Genomic DNA, 19,263 nt, shown 5'->3' on the forward strand with positions numbered 1-19,263 from the left:
TATTCGGCGAGACCAGACACATTAGAAGAGTGATCTGGGACAAAAGTACATTTACTCTTGAGGTGCTGACCTGTTGCACCCTCGACAACTGTGATTATTATTATTTGACCATGCGGGTCATTTATGAACATTTGAACATCTAGGCCATGTGCTGTTATAATCTCCACCCGGCACAGCCAGAGGAGGACTGGCCACCCCGCATAGCCTGGTTCCTCTCTAGGTTTCTTCCTAGGTTTTGGCCTTTCTAGGGAGTTTTTCCTAGCCACCGTGCTTCTACACCTGCATTGCTTGCTGTTTGGGGTTTTAGGCTGGGTTTCTGTACAGCACTTTGAGATATCAGCTGATGTAAGAAGGGCTATATAAATACATTTGATTTGATTTGAAAAGTACAACATTCATCACCAATGATTGCACGAGTGCCCCCTTGACCTGCCAAAGAAACTCTGTTGTTTTGCAGAGCCAATTTACCCTCCATATCCTGGGAAAAACACATTACAGAACCTGGAGGAAGGTGCCTGAGTGTGAGCCCTCTTACCGCTCCTCATTCCAGGAGGTTTGTAGTCTCTTAAACGGAGCCTTCAGATCCTTCTCATTGTTTGGAACGGTTCTCATAGACGTCACCACAAACCCAACAGTGCAAGCATTTAATCAATTAGGATTCATAGTACATTGTTGGTCATAGTCTTAAAAGGTGCCTTAGACCACTGCGCCACTCGGGAGGCCCTTTCTAAAGGTGATTCTAACGTGTCTTGACTCAGGGGGTTGAATACTTATCTAATCAAGGTATATTAGAGTTTAGTTAAAAATTTTTACATTAACTTTGACAAAGTATTTTGTGTAGCTCGTTGATTAAAAAAATGACAGTCTATTTTAATCCCACTTTGTAACACAATAAAATGTGGAATAAATCAAAGGGTGTGAATACTTTTCTGAAGGCACTGTACATGATGTAACTAAAGCGTGTCCTCTGTCCCAGGCCTAACCCAAACATCTGACCCCTAACTGACCTCTGTCCCATTAGGCGTGTCCCCCAGCTGATCTGCTGCCGTAGAGAGTTCCAGAACACTCCAGAGGAGGACGACGAGACCTCTACCCCCTGCCCTGATCTCCGCCCTGATCTCCGCCCTGATCTCCGCCCTGATCTCCGCCCCGACCTCCAACATGACGACCCCAGCTCCATGGCTGGCTCCGCCTCCAGCAGTCGGATTGCGGGGCCAAGCTACACGCCCTATCAGCCTCCTGTAGGCCTCCCAGTCGGGTACAGCCAGCCTACCCCGTTCCCCAGCCAGGCTGATGGCTCCTGGCTTCACCCCAGCTACACCAGTGCCTGGTCTGGTCCTGGACCTGCTTACCCCAGCAGCCTGCCCTCCTGCCTCACCCCCCCAAACTACCCCAGCTACCCAGGGGAGAGCTGTTACTCCCGGGGAAGGTCCCTGTCCCTCACCCGCCTGCCGGGCCGTTACAGCCCTAGTGTGACCAGCCTGGAGCAGCCCCACTCCCTTCACTCCATCACCCCCTCAGCAGGCCTCTACCACCACTCTCTGACTCCATACACCTGCTGTGCCCAGTGCCCTGTGGAGGGCTTCAACATGGGCCCCTACCAGAGTCCCCTGCCCATCGCTGGTTACCGCCTACCCTCCAGGCCCATGTGTGAGTAACGCTAGCTAACAAACTTTTGTACATTGCACTGTTCCGCACGATTAATAGTTCCAGGTCAACTGTAATATCAATACTATTGTAAAGCACAATTTCTCCCCTTTCCAACAAAATCAATGAGGAGACCTTCATGCTGCCCATCTCTGCATGGTTGAAGAAGGCAATGAGCTCCGTCGGGTCTTTTTTTAAAATGGCTGATGGGGAAGCGCAGTCACTACAGTCCCATTAGTTTCCATTACTGCGTGATAGTGAAAGGGGGAGATAAGTCGTATGGGGAAACTGCTTTTTTCACCCGATCTATCCAACTTATCACCTTATCGCCTCTAAAATGTAAATAAACCACTATAAAGAGTTTATATAATGTGTCATTACATACCTATTACATACCTATTACATACCTATTTGAAAGTTTGTGTCGAATTTGAATGTTTTTTTAGAGCGGCGCTAATCTTCAGAAGTAAACAGTGATGACGCAAAAAATTAATGCATTCAGTTGTACATTTGACTAGGTATCCTCCCCCCACCCTCTCCCTGTCCCTTACCCTGTCCCCTTACCCTGTCCCTGTCCCCTTACCCTGTCCCTGTCCCTCACCCTGTCCCCTACCCTGTCCCCTTAACCTGTCCCTGTCCCCTTACCCTGTCCCCTTACCCTGTCCCCCCACCCTGTCCTTTACCCTGTCCCCTTACCCTGTCCCTGTCCCTCACCCTGTCCCCTACCCTGTCCCCTTAACCTGTCCCTGTCCCCTTACCCTGTCCCCCCTGTCCCCTTACCCTGTCCCTTACCCTGTCCCCCCACCCTGTCCTTTACCCTGTCCCCTTAACCTGTCCCTGTCCCCTTACCCTGTCCCCTTACCCTGTCCCCTTAACCTGTCCCCTTAACCTGTCCCCTTACCATGACCCTGTCCCCTTACCCTGTCCCCTTAACCTGTCCCTGTCCCCTAACCCTGTCCCCTTAACCTGTCCCTGTCCCTTCCCTGTCCCCTCCTGTCCCTTAACCTGTCCCTTAACCTGTCCCCTTAACCTGTTCCCTTACCCTGTCCCCCTTACCCTGTCCCCTTAACCTGTCCCTGTCCCCTTACCCTGTCCCTTAACCTGTCCCTGTCCCCTAACCCTGTCCCCTTAACCTGTCCCTGTCCCTTACCCTGTCCCCTTAACCTGTCCCCTTACCCTGTCCCTGTCCCCTTACCCTGTCCCTGTCCCCTTACCCTGTCCCTGTCCCCTTACCCTGTCCCATTAACCTGTCCCATTAACCTGTCCCCTTAACCGGCCCCCTTACCCTGTCCCCTTACCCTGTCCCTGTCCCCTTACCCTGTCTCCTTAACCTGTCCCCTTAACCTGTCCCCTTAACCTGTCCCCTTACCCTGTCCCTTACCCTGTCCCTGTCCCCTTACCCTGTCCCCTACCCTGTCCCTTACCCTGTCCCTGTCCCCTTAACCTGTCCCTGTCCCCTTACCCTGTCCCTTACCCGACCCTGTCCCCTCACCCTGTCCCCTTAACCTGTCCCTGTCCCCTTACCCTGTCCCTCACCCTGTCCCCTACCCTGTCCCTTTACCCTGTCCCTGTACCTTTCTTATTTTTAATCTGCGAGAGAAGCTCTACACCTGGTGGAGAGAGGCTGTACAACACAGAATGAGTTGCATTATGGGTGCTGTACGTTACACCATGACACGTCACAATTTGATGTGCAGCGTCAGAGGGGTCCGTTTATTTATTTTTTCTTTTATTTTTTTAATTTTCTCCAATACTATCGGGCCATCACCATGTCAACCAACGCTTGACTAGAAACGTAGGTCACAACCTGAATATTATTGCCAACACAATCGCTACAGTCCCATTAGTTTCCATTACAGCCTGGATATTAATGCCAACACAGTCACTACAGTCCCATTAGTTTCCATTACAGCCTGGATATTAATGCTAACACAGTCACTACAGTCCCATTAGTTTCCATTACAGCCTGGATATTAATGCCAACACAGTCTCTACAGTCCCATTAGTTTCCATTACAGCCTGGATATTAATGCTAACACAGTCTCTACAGTCCCATTAGTTTCCATTACAGCCTGGATATTAATGCCAACACAGTCACTACAGTCCCATTAGTTTCCATTACAGCCTGGATATTAATGCCAACACAGTCACTACAGTCCCATTAGTTTCCATTACAGCCTGGATATTAATGCCAACAGAGTCACTACAGTCCCATTAGTTTCCATTACAGCCTGGATATTAATGCCAACACAGTCTCTACAGTCCCATTAGTTTCCATTACAGCCTGGATATTAATGCCAACACAGTCACTACAGTCCCATTAGTTTCCATTACAGCCTGGATATTAATGCCAACACAGTCACTACAGTCCCATTAGTTTCCATTACAGCCTGGATATTAATGCCAACACAGTCACTACAGTCCCATTAGTTTCCATTACAGCCTGGATATTAATGCCAACACAGTCACTACAGTCCCATTAGTTTCCATTACAGCCTGGATATTAATGCTAACACAGTCACTACAGTCCCATTAGTTTCCATTACAGCCTGGATATTAATGCCAACACAGTCACTACAGTCCCATTAGTTTCCATTACAGCCTGGATATTAATGCTAACACAGTCACTACAGTCCCATTAGTTTCCATTACAGCCTGGATATTAATGCCAACACAGTCACTACAGTCCCATTAGTTTCCATTACAGCCTGGATATTAATGCCAACACAGTCACTACAGTCCCATTAGTTTCCATTACAGCCTGGATATTAATGCCAACAGTCTCTACAGTCCCATTAGTTTCCATTACAGCCTGGATATTAATGCTAACACAGTCACTACAGTCCCATTAGTTTACATTACAGCCTGGATATTAATGCCAACACAGTCACTACAGTGCCATTAGTTTCCATTACAGCCTGGATATTAATGCCAACACAGTCACTACAGTCCCATTAGTTTCCATTACAGCCTGGATATTAATGCTAACACAGTCACTACAGTCCCATTAGTTTCCATTACAGCCTGGATATTAATGCCAACACAGTCACTACAGTCCCATTAGTTTCCATTACAGCCTGGATATTAATGCCAACACAGTCACTACAGTCCCATTAGTTTCCATTACAGCCTGGATATTAATGCCAACACAGTCACTACAGTCCCATTAGTTTCCATTACAGCCTGGATATTAATGCTAACACAGTCTCTACAGTCCCATTAGTTTCCATTACAGCCTGGATATTAATGCTAACACAGTCTCTACAGTCCCATTAGTTTCCATTACAGCCTGGATATTAATGCTAACACAGTCTCTACAGTCCCATTAGTTTCCATTACAGCCTGGATATTAATGCCAACACAGTCACTACAGTCCCATTAGTTTCCATTACAGCCTGGATATTAATGCTAACACAGTCTCTACAGTCCCATTAGTTTCCATTACAGCCTGGATATTAATGCCAACAGTCTCTACAGTCCCATTAGTTTCCATTACAGCCTGGATATTAATGCCAACAGTCTCTACAGTCCCATTAGTTTCCATTACAGCCTGGATATTAATGCCAACACAGTCTCTACAGTCCCATTAGTTTCCATTACAGCCTGGATATTAATGCCAACACAGTCTCTACAGTCCCATTAGTTTCCATTACAGCCTGGATATTAATGCCAACACAGTCACTACAGTCCCATTAGTTTCCATTACAGCCTGGATATTAATGCCAACACAGTCACTACAGTCCCATTAGTTTCCATTACAGCCTGGATATTAATAACAACACAGTCACTACAGTCCCATTAGTTTCCATTACAGCCTGGATATTAATACCAACACAGTCTCTACAGTCCCATTAGTTTCCATTACAGCCTGGATATTAATGCTAACACAGTCACTACAGTCCCATTAGTTTCCATTACAGCCTGGATATTAATGCTAACACAGTCTCTACAGTCCCATTAGTTTCCATTACAGCCTGGATATTAATGCCAACACAGTCACTACAGTCCCATTAGTTTCCATTACAGCCTGGATATTAATACCAACACAGTCACTACAGTCCCATTAGTTTCCATTACAGCCTGGATATTAATGCCAACACAGTCACTACAGTCCCATTAGTTTCCATTACAGCCTGGATATTAATGCCAACACAGTCACTACAGTCCCATTAGTTTCCATTACAGCCTGGATATTAATGCTAACACAGTCACTACAGTCCCATTAGTTTCCATTACAGCCTGGATATTAATGCCAACACAGTCACTACAGTCCCATTAGTTTCCATTACAGCCTGGATATTAATGCTAACACAGTCTCTACAGTCCCATTAGTTTCCATTACAGCCTGGATATTAATGCCAACACAGTCACTACAGTCCCATTAGTTTCCATTACAGCCTGGATATTAATGCTAACACAGTCTCTACAGTCCCATTAGTTTCCATTACAGCCTGGATATTAATGCCAACACAGTCACTACAGTCCCATTAGTTTCCATTACAGCCTGGATATTAATGCTAACACAGTCTCTACAGTCCCATTAGTTTCCATTACAGCCTGGATATTAATGCCAACACAGTCACTACAGTCCCATTAGTTTCCATTACAGCCTGGATATTAATGCCAACACAGTCACTACAGTCCCATTAGTTTCCATTACAGCCTGGATATTAATGCTAACACAGTCACTACAGTCCCATTAGTTTCCATTACAGCCTGGATATTAATACCAACACAGTCACTACAGTCCCATTAGTTTCCATTACAGCCTGGATATTAATGCCAACACAGTCTCTACAGTCCCATTAGTTTCCATTACAGCCTGGATATTAATGCTAACACAGTCTCTACAGTCCCATTAGTTTCCATTACAGCCTGGATATTAATGCCAACACAGTCACTACAGTCCCATTAGTTTCCATTACAGCCTGGATATTAATGCCAACACAGTCTCTACAGTCCCATTAGTTTCCATTACAGCCTGGATATTAATGCCAACACAGTCTCTACAGTCCCATTAGTTTCCATTACAGCCTGGATATTAATGCCAACACAGTCACTACAGTCCCATTAGTTTCCATTACAGCCTGGATATTAATGCCAACACAGTCACTACAGTCCCATTAGTTTCCATTACAGCCTGGATATTAATGCCAACACAGTCGCTACAGTCCCATTAGTTTCCATTACAGCCTGGATATTAATGCCAACACAGTCACTACAGTCCCATTAGTTTCCATTACAGCCTGGATATTAATGCCAACACAGTCTCTACAGTCCCATTAGTTTCCATTACAGCCTGGATATTAATGCCAACACAGTCTCTACAGTCCCATTAGTTTCCATTACAGCCTGGATATTAATGCTAACAGTCTCTACAGTCCCATTAGTTTCCATTACAGCCTGGATATTAATGCCAACACAGTCTCTACAGTCCCATTAGTTTCCATTACAGCCTGGATATTAATGCCAACACAGTCTCTACAGTCCCATTAGTTTCCATTACAGCCTGGATATTAATGCCAACACAGTCACTACAGTCCCATTAGTTTCCATTACAGCCTGGATATTAATGCCAACACAGTCACTACAGTCCCATTAGTTTCCATTACAGCCTGGATATTAATGCTAACACAATCACTACAGTCCCATTAGTTTCCATTACAGCCTGGATATTAATGCCAACACAGTCACTACAGTCCCATTAGTTTCCATTACAGCCTGGATATTAATGCCAACACAGTCTCTACAGTCCCATTAGTTTCCATTACAGCCTGGATATTAATGCCAACACAGTCACTACAGTCCCATTAGTTTCCATTACAGCCTGGATATTAATGCCAACACAGTCTCTACAGTCCCATTAGTTTCCATTACAGCCTGGATATTAATGCCAACACAGTCACTACAGTCCCATTAGTTTCCATTACAGCCTGGATATTAATGCCAACACAGTCACTACAGTCCCATTAGTTTCCATTACAGCCTGGATATTAATGCCAACACAGTCACTACAGTCCCATTAGTTTCCATTACAGCCTGGATATTAATGCCAACACAGTCACTACAGTCCCATTAGTTTCCATTACAGCCTGGATATTAATGCCAACACAGTCACTACAGTCCCATTAGTTTCCATTACAGCCTGGATATTAATGCCAACACAGTCACTACAGTCCCATTAGTTTCCATTACAGCCTGGATATTAATGCCAACACAGTCACTACAGTCCCATTAGTTTCCATTACAGCCTGGATATTAATGCCAACACAGTCACTACAGTCCCATTAGTTTCCATTACAGCCTGGATATTAATGCCAACACAGTCACTACAGTCCCATTAGTTTCCATTACAGCCTGGATATTAATGCTAACACAGTCACTACAGTCCCATTAGTTTCCATTACAGCCTGGATATTAATGCCAACACAGTCACTACAGTCCCATTAGTTTCCATTACAGCCTGGATATTAATGCTAACACAGTCACTACAGTCCCATTAGTTTCCATTACAGCCTGGATATTAATGCCAACACAGTCACTACAGTCCCATTAGTTTCCATTACAGCCTGGATATTAATGCCAACACAGTCTCTACAGTCCCATTAGTTTCCATTACAGCCTGGATATTAATGCCAACACAGTCACTACAGTCCCATTAGTTTCCATTACAGCCTGGATATTAATGCTAACAGTCACTACAGTCCCATTAGTTTCCATTACAGCCTGGATATTAATGCCAACACAGTCACTACAGTCCCATTAGTTTCCATTACAGCCTGGATATTAATGCCAACACAGTCACTACAGTCCCATTAGTTTCCATTACAGCCTGGATATTAATGCTAACACAGTCACTACAGTCCCATTAGTTTCCATTACAGCCTGGATATTAATGCTAACACAGTCACTACAGTCCCATTAGTTTCCATTACAGCCTGGATATTAATGCCAACACAGTCACTACAGTCCCATTAGTTTCCATTACAGCCTGGATATTAATGCCAACACAGTCACTACAGTCCCATTAGTTTCCATTACAGCCTGGATATTAATGCCAACACAGTCTCTACAGTCCCATTAGTTTCCATTACAGCCTGGATATTAATGCCAACACAGTCACTACAGTCCCATTAGTTTCCATTACAGCCTGGATATTAATGCTAACACAGTCTCTACAGTCCCATTAGTTTCCATTACAGCCTGGATATTAATGCTAACACAGTCTCTACAGTCCCATTAGTTTCCATTACAGCCTGGATATTAATGCTAACAGTCACTACAGTCCCATTAGTTTCCATTACAGCCTGGATATTAATGCCAACACAGTCTCTACAGTCCCATTAGTTTCCATTACAGCCTGGATATTAATGCCAACACAGTCACTACAGTCCCATTAGTTTCCATTACAGCCTGGATATTAATGCTAACACAGTCACTACAGTCCCATTAGTTTCCATTACAGCCTGGATATTAATGCCAACACAGTCACTACAGTCCCATTAGTTTCCATTACAGCCTGGATATTAATGCTAACACAGTCACTACAGTCCCATTAGTTTCCATTACAGCCTGGATATTAATGCCAACACAGTCTCTACAGTCCCATTAGTTTCCATTACAGCCTGGATATTAATGCCAACACAGTCTCTACAGTCCCATTAGTTTCCATTACAGCCTGGATATTAATGCCAACACAGTCACTACAGTCCCATTAGTTTCCATTACAGCCTGGATATTAATGCCAACACAGTCTCTACAGTCCCATTAGTTTCCATTACAGCCTGGATATTAATGCTAACACAGTCACTACAGTCCCATTAGTTTCCATTACAGCCTGGATATTAATGCCAACACAGTCACTACAGTCCCATTAGTTTCCATTACAGCCTGGATATTAATGCCAACACAGTCACTACAGTCCCATTAGTTTCCATTACAGCCTGGATATTAATGCCAACACAGTCACTACAGTCCCATTAGTTTCCATTACAGCCTGGATATTAATGCCAACACAGTCTCTACAGTCCCATTAGTTTCCATTACAGCCTGGATATTAATGCCAACACAGTCACTACAGTCCCATTAGTTTCCATTACAGCCTGGATATTAATGCCAACACAGTCTCTACAGTCCCATTAGTTTCCATTACAGCCTGGATATTAATGCCAACACAGTCACTACAGTCCCATTAGTTTCCATTACAGCCTGGATATTAATGCCAACACAGTCTCTACAGTCCCATTAGTTTCCATTACAGCCTGGATATTAATGCCAACACAGTCTCTACAGTCCCATTAGTTTCCATTACAGCCCGGATATTAATGCTAACACAGTCACTACAGTCCCATTAGTTTCCATTACAGCCTGGATATTAATGCCAACACAGTCACTACAGTCCCATTAGTTTCCATTACAGCCTGGATATTAATGCCAACACAGTCTCTACAGTCCCATTAGTTTCCATTACAGCCTGGATATTAATGCCAACACAGTCTCTACAGTCCCATTAGTTTACATTACAGCCTGGATATTAATGCTAACACCGTCTCTACAGTCCCATTAGTTTCCATTACAGCCTGGATATTAATGCTAACACAGTCTCTACAGTCCCATTAGTTTCCATTACAGCCTGGATATTAATGCTAACACGTCTCTACAGTCCCATTAGTTTCCATTACAGCCTGGATATTAATGCCAACACAGTCACTACAGTCCCATTAGTTTCCATTACAGCCTGGATATTAATGCCAACACAGTCACTACAGTCCCATTAGTTTCCATTACAGCCTGGATATTAATGCCAACACAGTCTTACAGTCCCATTAGTTTCCATTACAGCCTGGATATTAATGCCAACACAGTCACTACAGTCCCATTAGTTTCCATTACAGCCTGGATATTAATGCCAACACAGTCACTACAGTCCCATTAGTTTCCATTACAGCCTGGATATTAATGCCAACACAGTCTCTACAGTCCCATTAGTTTACATTACAGCCTGGATATTAATGCCAACACAGTCTCTACAGTCCCATTAGTTTCCATTACAGCCTGGATATTAATGCCAACACAGTCACTACAGTCCCATTAGTTTCCATTACAGCCTGGATATTAATGCCAACACAGTCTCTACAGTCCCATTAGTTTACATTACAGCCTGGATATTAATGCCAACACAGTCACTACAGTCCCATTAGTTTCCATTACAGCCTGGATATTAATGCCAACACAGTCACTACAGTCCCATTAGTTTCCATTACAGCCTGGATATTAATGCCAACACAGTCCTACAGTCCCATTAGTTTCCATTACAGCCTGGATATTAATGCTAACACAGTCTCTACAGTCCCATTAGTTTCCATTACAGCCTGGATATTAATGCCAACACAGTCACTACAGTCCCATTAGTTTCCATTACAGCCTGGATATTAATGCCAACACAGTCTCTACAGTCCCATTAGTTTCCATTACAGCCTGGATATTAATGCCAACACAGTCACTACAGTCCCATTAGTTTCCATTACAGCCTGGATATTAATGCCAACACAGTCACTACAGTCCCATTAGTTTCCATTACAGCCTGGATATTAATGCTAACACAGTCACTACAGTCCCATTAGTTTCCATTACAGCCTGGATATTAATGCCAACACAGTCACTACAGTCCCATTAGTTTCCATTACAGCCTGGATATTAATGCCAACACAGTCACTACAGTCCCATTAGTTTCCATTACAGCCTGGATATTAATGCCAACACAGTCACTACAGTCCCATTAGTTTCCATTACAGCCTGGATATTAATGCCAACACAGTCACTACAGTCCCATTAGTTTCCATTACAGCCTGGATATTAATGCCAACACAGTCACTACAGTCCCATTAGTTTCCATTACAGCCTGGATATTAATGCTAACACAGTCACTACAGTCCCATTAGTTTCCATTACAGCCTGGATATTAATGCTAACACAGTCACTACAGTCCCATTAGTTTCCATTACAGCCTGGATATTAATGCCAACACAGTCACTACAGTCCCATTAGTTTCCATTACAGCCTGGATATTAATGCTAACACAGTCACTACAGTCCCATTAGTTTCCATTACAGCCTGGATATTAATGCCAACACAGTCACTACAGTCCCATTAGTTTCCATTACAGCCTGGATATTAATGCCAACACAGTCACTACAGTCCCATTAGTTTCCATTACAGCCTGGATATTAATGCCAACACAGTCACTACAGTCCCATTAGTTTCCATTACAGCCTGGATATTAATGCCAACACAGTCACTACAGTCCCATTAGTTTCCATTACAGCCTGGATATTAATGCCAACACAGTCACTACAGTCCCATTAGTTTCCATTACAGCCTGGATATTAATGCCAACACAGTCACTACAGTCCCATTAGTTTCCATTACAGCCTGGATATTAATGCCAACACAGTCACTACAGTCCCATTAGTTTCCATTACAGCCTGGATATTAATGCTAACACAGTCACTACAGTCCCATTAGTTTACATTACAGCCTGGATATTAATGCCAACACAGTCACTACAGTGCCATTAGTTTCCATTACAGCCTGGATATTAATGCCAACACAGTCACTACAGTCCCATTAGTTTCCATTACAGCCTGGATATTAATGCTAACACAGTCACTACAGTCCCATTAGTTTCCATTACAGCCTGGATATTAATGCCAACACAGTCACTACAGTCCCATTAGTTTCCATTACAGCCTGGATATTAATGCCAACACAGTCTCTACAGTCCCATTAGTTTCCATTACAGCCTGGATATTAATGCCAACACAGTCACTACAGTCCCATTAGTTTCCATTACAGCCTGGATATTAATGCTAACACAGTCACTACAGTCCCATTAGTTTCCATTACAGCCTGGATATTAATGCCAACACAGTCTCTACAGTCCCATTAGTTTCCATTACAGCCTGGATATTAATGCCAACACAGTCACTACAGTCCCATTAGTTTCCATTACAGCCTGGATATTAATGCCAACACAGTCTCTACAGTCCCATTAGTTTCCATTACAGCCTGGATATTAATGCCAACACAGTCACTACAGTCCCATTAGTTTCCATTACAGCCTGGATATTAATGCCAACACAGTCTCTACAGTCCCATTAGTTTCCATTACAGCCTGGATATTAATGCCAACACAGTCACTACAGTCCCATTAGTTTCCATTACAGCCTGGATATTAATGCCAACACAGTCACTACAGTCCCATTAGTTTCCATTACAGCCTGGATATTAATGCCAACACAGTCACTACAGTCCCATTAGTTTCCATTACAGCCTGGATATTAATGCCAACACAGTCACTACAGTCCCATTAGTTTCCATTACAGCCTGGATATTAATGCCAACACAGTCACTACAGTCCCATTAGTTTCCATTACAGCCTGGATATTAATGCCAACACAGTCACTACAGTCCCATTAGTTTCCATTACAGCCTGGATATTAATGCCAACACAGTCACTACAGTCCCATTAGTTTCCATTACAGCCTGGATATTAATGCCAACACAGTCACTACAGTCCCATTAGTTTCCATTACAGCCTGGATATTAATGCTACCAACACAGTCACTACAGTCCCATTAGTTTCCATTACAGCCTGGATATTAATGCCAACACAGTCACTACAGTCCCATTAGTTTCCATTACAGCCTGGATATTAATGCCAACACAGTCACTACAGTCCCATTAGTTTCCATTACAGCCTGGATATTAATGCTAACACAGTCTCTACAGTCCCATTAGTTTACATTACAGCCTGGATATTAATGCCAACACAGTCACTACAGTCCCATTAGTTTCCATTACAGCCTGGATATTAATGCCAACACAGTCACTACAGTCCCATTAGTTTCCATTACAGCCTGGATATTAATGCCAACACAGTCACTACAGTCCCATTAGTTTCCATTACAGCCTGGATATTAATGCTAACACAGTCACTACAGTCCCATTAGTTTCCATTACAGCCTGGATATTAATGCTAACACAGTCTCTACAGTCCCATTAGTTTCCATTACAGCCTGGATATTAATGCTAACACAGTCACTACAGTCCCATTAGTTTCCATTACAGCCTGGATATTAATGCCAACACAGTCACTACAGTCCCATTAGTTTCCATTACAGCCTGGATATTAATGCCAACACAGTCACTACAGTCCCATTAGTTTCCATTACAGCCTGGATATTAATGCCAACACAGTCACTACAGTCCCATTAGTTTCCATTACAGCCTGGATATTAATGCCAACACAGTCACTACAGTCCCATTAGTTTCCATTACAGCCTGGATATTAATGCCAACACAGTCACTACAGTCCCATTAGTTTCCATTACAGCCTGGATATTAATGCCAACACAGTCACTACAGTCCCATTAGTTTCCATTACAGCCTGGATATTAATGCCAACACAGTCACTACAGTCCCATTAGTTTCCATTACAGCCTGGATATTAATGCCAACACAGTCTCTACAGTCCCATTAGTTTCCATTACAGCCTGGATATTAATGCCAACACAGTCACTACAGTCCCATTAGTTTCCATTACAGCCTGGATATTAATGCTAACACAGTCTCTACAGTCCCATTAGTTTCCATTACAGCCTGGATATTAATGCCAACACAGTCTCTACAGTCCCATTAGTTTCCATTACAGCCTGGATATTAATGCCAACACAGTCTCTACAGTCCCATTAGTTTCCATTACAGCCTGGATATTAATGCCAACACAGTCACTACAGTCCCATTAGTTTCCATTACAGCCTGGATATTAATGCCAACACAGTCACTACAGTCCCATTAGTTTCCATTACAGCCTGGATATTAATGCCAACACAGTCACTACAGTCCCATTAGTTTCCATTACAGCCTGGATATTAATGCCAACACAGTCACTACAGTCCCATTAGTTTCCATTACAGCCTGGATATTAATGCCAACACAGTCACTACAGTCCCATTAGTTTCCATTACAGCCTGGATATTAATACCAACACAGTCACTACAGTCCCATTAGTTTCCATTACAGCCTGGATATTAATGCCAACACAGTCACTACAGTCCCATTAGTTTCCATTACAGCCTGGATATTAATGCCAACACAGTCACTACAGTCCCATTAGTTTCCATTACAGCCTGGATATTAATGCTAACACAGTCACTACAGTCCCATTAGTTTCCATTACAGCCTGGATATTAATGCCAACACAGTCACTACAGTCCCATTAGTTTCCATTACAGCCTGGATATTAATGCCAACACAGTCACTACAGTCCCATTAGTTTCCATTACAGCCTGGATATTAATGCTAACACAGTCACTACAGTCCCATTAGTTTCCATTACAGCCTGGATATTAATGCTAACACAGTCTCTACAGTCCCATTAGTTTCCATTACAGCCTGGATATTAATGCTAACACAGTCACTACAGTCCCATTAGTTTCCATTACAGCCTGGATATTAATGCTAACACAGTCTCTACAGTCCCATTAGTTTCCATTACAGCCTGGATATTAATGCCAACACAGTCACTACAGTCCCATTAGTTTCCATTACAGCCTGGATATTAATGCCAACACAGTCACTACAGTCCCATTAGTTTCCATTACAGCCTGGATATTAATGCCAACACAGTCTCTACAGTCCCATTAGTTTCCATTACAGCCTGGATATTAATGCTAACACAGTCACTACAGTCCCATTAGTTTACATTACAGCCTGGATATTAATGCCAACACAGTCACTACAGTCCCATTAGTTTCCATTACAGCCTGGATATTAATGCCAACACAGTCACTACAGTCCCATTAGTTTCCATTACAGCCTGGATATTAATGCTAACACAGTCACTACAGTCCCATTAGTTTCCATTACAGCCTGGATATTAATGCCAACACAGTCTCTACAGTCCCATTAGTTTCCATTACAGCCTGGATATTAATGCCAACACAGTCACTACAGTCCCATTAGTTTCCATTACAGCCTGGATATTAATGCCAACACAGTCACTACAGTCCCATTAGTTTCCATTACAGCCTGGATATTAATGCCAACACAGTCTCTACAGTCCCATTAGTTTCCATTACAGCCTGGATATTAATACCAACACAGTCACTACAGTCCCATTAGTTTCCATTACAGCCTGGATATTAATGCCAACACAGTCACTACAGTCCCATTAGTTTCCATTACAGCCTGGATATTAATGCCAACACAGTCACTACAGTCCCATTAGTTTCCATTACAGCCTGGATATTAATGCTAACAGTCACTACAGTCCCATTAGTTTCCATTACAGCCTGGATATTAATGCCAACACAGTCACTACAGTCCCATTAGTTTCCATTACAGCCTGGATATTAATGCTAACACAGTCACTACAGTCCCATTAGTTTCCATTACAGCCTGGATATTAATGCTAACACAGTCACTACAGTCCCATTAGTTTCCATTACAGCCTGGATATTAATGCCAACACAGTCACTACAGTCCCATTAGTTTCCATTACAGCCTGGATATTAATGCCAACACAGTCACTACAGTCCCATTAGTTTCCATTACAGCCTGGATATTAATGCTAACACAGTCTCTACAGTCCCATTAGTTTCCATTACAGCCTGGATATTAATGCCAACACAGTCACTACAGTCCCATTAGTTTCCATTACAGCCTGGTTATTAATGCCAACACAGTCACTACAGTCCCATTAGTTTCCATTACAGCCTGGATATTAATGCCAACACAGTCACTACAGTCCCATTAGTTTCCATTACAGCCTGGATATTAATGCTAACACAGTCACTACAGTCCCATTAGTTTCCATTACAGCCTGGATATTAATGCTAACACAGTCACTACAGTCCCATTAGTTTCCATTACAGCCTGGATATTAATGCTAACACAGTCACTACAGTCCCATTAGTTTCCATTACAGCCTGGATATTAATGCCAACACAGTCACTACAGTCCCATTAGTTTCCATTACAGCCTGGATATTAATGCCAACACAGTCACTACAGTCCCATTAGTTTCCATTACAGCCTGGATATTAATGCCAACACAGTCACTACAGTCCCATTAGTTTCCATTACAGCCTGGTTATTAATGCCAACACAGTCACTACAGTCCCATTAGTTTCCATTACAGCCTGGATATTAATACCAACACAGTCACTACAGTCCCATTAGTTTCCATTACAGCCTGGATATTAATGCTAACACAGTCACTACAGTCCCATTAGTTTCCATTACAGCCTGGATATTAATACCAACACAGTCACTACAGTCCCATTAGTTTCCATTACAGCCTGGATATTAATGCCAACACAGTCACTACAGTCCCATTAGTTTCCATTACAGCCTGGATATTAATGCTAACACAGTCACTACAGTCCCATTAGTTTCCATTACAGCCTGGATATTAATGCCAACACAGTCACTACAGTCCCATTAGTTTCCATTACAGCCTGGATATTAATGCTAACACAGTCACTACAGTCCCATTAGTTTCCATTACAGCCTGGATATTAATGCCAACACAGTCACTACAGTCCCATTAGTTTCCATTACAGCCTGGATATTAATGCCAACACAGTCACTACAGTCCCATTAGTTTCCATTACAGCCTGGATATTAATGCTAACACAGTCACTACAGTCCCATTAGTTTCCATTACAGCCTGGATATTAATGCCAACACAGTCTCTACAGTCCCATTAGTTTACATTACAGCCTGGATATTAATGCCAACACAGTCACTACAGTCCCATTAGTTTCCATTACAGCCTGGATATTAATGCTAACACAGTCTCTACAGTCCCATTAGTTTCCATTACAGCCTGGATATTAATGCCAACACAGTCTCTACAGTCCCATTAGTTTCCATTACAGCCTGGATATTAATGCCAACACAGTCTCTACAGTCCCATTAGTTTCCATTACAGCCTGGATATTAATGCCAACAGTCTCTACAGTCCCATTAGTTTCCATTACAGCCTGGATATTAATGCCAACACAGTCACTACAGTCCCATTAGTTTCCATTACAGCCTGGATATTAATGCCAACACAGTCACTACAGTCCCATTAGTTTCCATTACAGCCTGGATATTAATGCCAACACAGTCACTACAGTCCCATTAGTTTCCATTACAGCCTGGATATTAATGCTAACACAGTCACTACAGTCCCATTAGTTTCCATTACAGCCTGGATATTAATGCCAACACAGTCTCTACAGTCCCATTAGTTTCCATTACAGCCTGGATATTAATGCCAACACAGTCACTACAGTCCCATTAGTTTCCATTACAGCCTGGATATTAATGCCAACACAGTCACTACAGTCCCATTAGTTTCCATTACAGCCTGGATATTAATGCCAACACAGTCACTACAGTCCCATTAGTTTCCATTACAGCCTGGATATTAATACCAACACAGTCACTACAGTCCCATTAGTTTCCATTACAGCCTGGATATTAATGCTAACACAGTCACTACAGTCCCATTAGTTTCCATTACAGCCTGGATATTAATGCCAACACAGTCACTACAGTCCCATTAGTTTCCATTACAGCCTGGATGTTAATGCTAACACAGTCACTACAGTCCCATTAGTTTCCATTACAGCCTGGATATTAATGCCAACACAGTCACTACAGTCCCATTAGTTTCTATTACAGCCTGGATATTAATGCCAACACAGTCACTACAGTCCCATTAGTTTCCATTACAGCCTGGATATTAATGCTAACACAGTCACTACAGTCCCATTAGTTTCCATTACAGCCTGGATGTTAATGCTAACACAGTCACTACAGTCCCATTAGTTTCCATTACAGCCTGGATATTAATGCCAACACAGTCACTACAGTCCCATTAGTTTCCATTACAGCCTGGATATTAATGCCAACACAGTCACTACAGTCCCATTAGTTTCCATTACAGCCTGGATATTAATGCCAACACAGTCACTACAGTCCCATTAGTTTCCATTACAGCCTGGATATTAATGCCAACACAGTCACTACAGTCCCATTAGTTTCCATTACAGCCTGGATATTAATGCTAACACAGTCTCTACAGTCCCATTAGTTTCCATTACAGCCTGGATATTAATACCAACACAGTCTCTACAGTCCCATTAGTTTCCATTACAGCCTGGATATTAATGCCAACACAGTCACTACAGTCCCATTAGTTTCCATTACAGCCTGGATATTAATGCTAACACAGTCACTACAGTCCCATTAGTTTCCATTACAGCCTGGATATTAATGCCAACACAGTCACTACAGTCCCATTAGTTTCCATTACAGCCTGGATATTAATGCTAACACAGTCTCTACAGTCCCATTAGTTTCCATTACAGCCTGGATATTAATGCTAACACAGTCACTACAGTCCCATTAGTTTCCATTACAGCCTGGATATTAATGCCAACACAGTCACTACAGTCCCATTAGTTTCCATTACAGCCTGGATATTAATGCCAACACAGTCACTACAGTCCCATTAGTTTCCATTACAGCCTGGATATTAATGCCAACACAGTCACTACAG

At 42.8% G+C, this 19,263-nt stretch overlaps 1 protein-coding gene across 3 annotated transcripts in view; it reads left to right on the forward strand.

Annotated features, from left to right (window-relative positions):
• Positions 1 to 19,263, forward strand: part of traf3ip2l (TRAF3 interacting protein 2-like) — a 191,284-nt gene that overhangs the window by 22,770 nt on the left and 149,251 nt on the right. For 2 of the 3 annotated variants that reach the window (XM_045687235.1, XM_045687234.1), the window contains exons 3-4: positions 458 to 553; positions 1,022 to 1,650. In XM_045687235.1, the coding sequence (XP_045543191.1) occupies positions 458 to 553; positions 1,022 to 1,650 (725 nt within the window). The remainder of the gene's footprint in view (positions 1 to 457; positions 554 to 1,021; positions 1,651 to 19,263) is intronic. The other variant, XM_045687236.1, reaches the window with a different exon arrangement.

Source organism: Salmo salar, chromosome ssa10 (assembly GCF_905237065.1).
Source record: "Salmo salar chromosome ssa10, Ssal_v3.1, whole genome shotgun sequence".
NCBI classification, from domain to species: domain Eukaryota; kingdom Metazoa; phylum Chordata; class Actinopteri; order Salmoniformes; family Salmonidae; genus Salmo; species Salmo salar.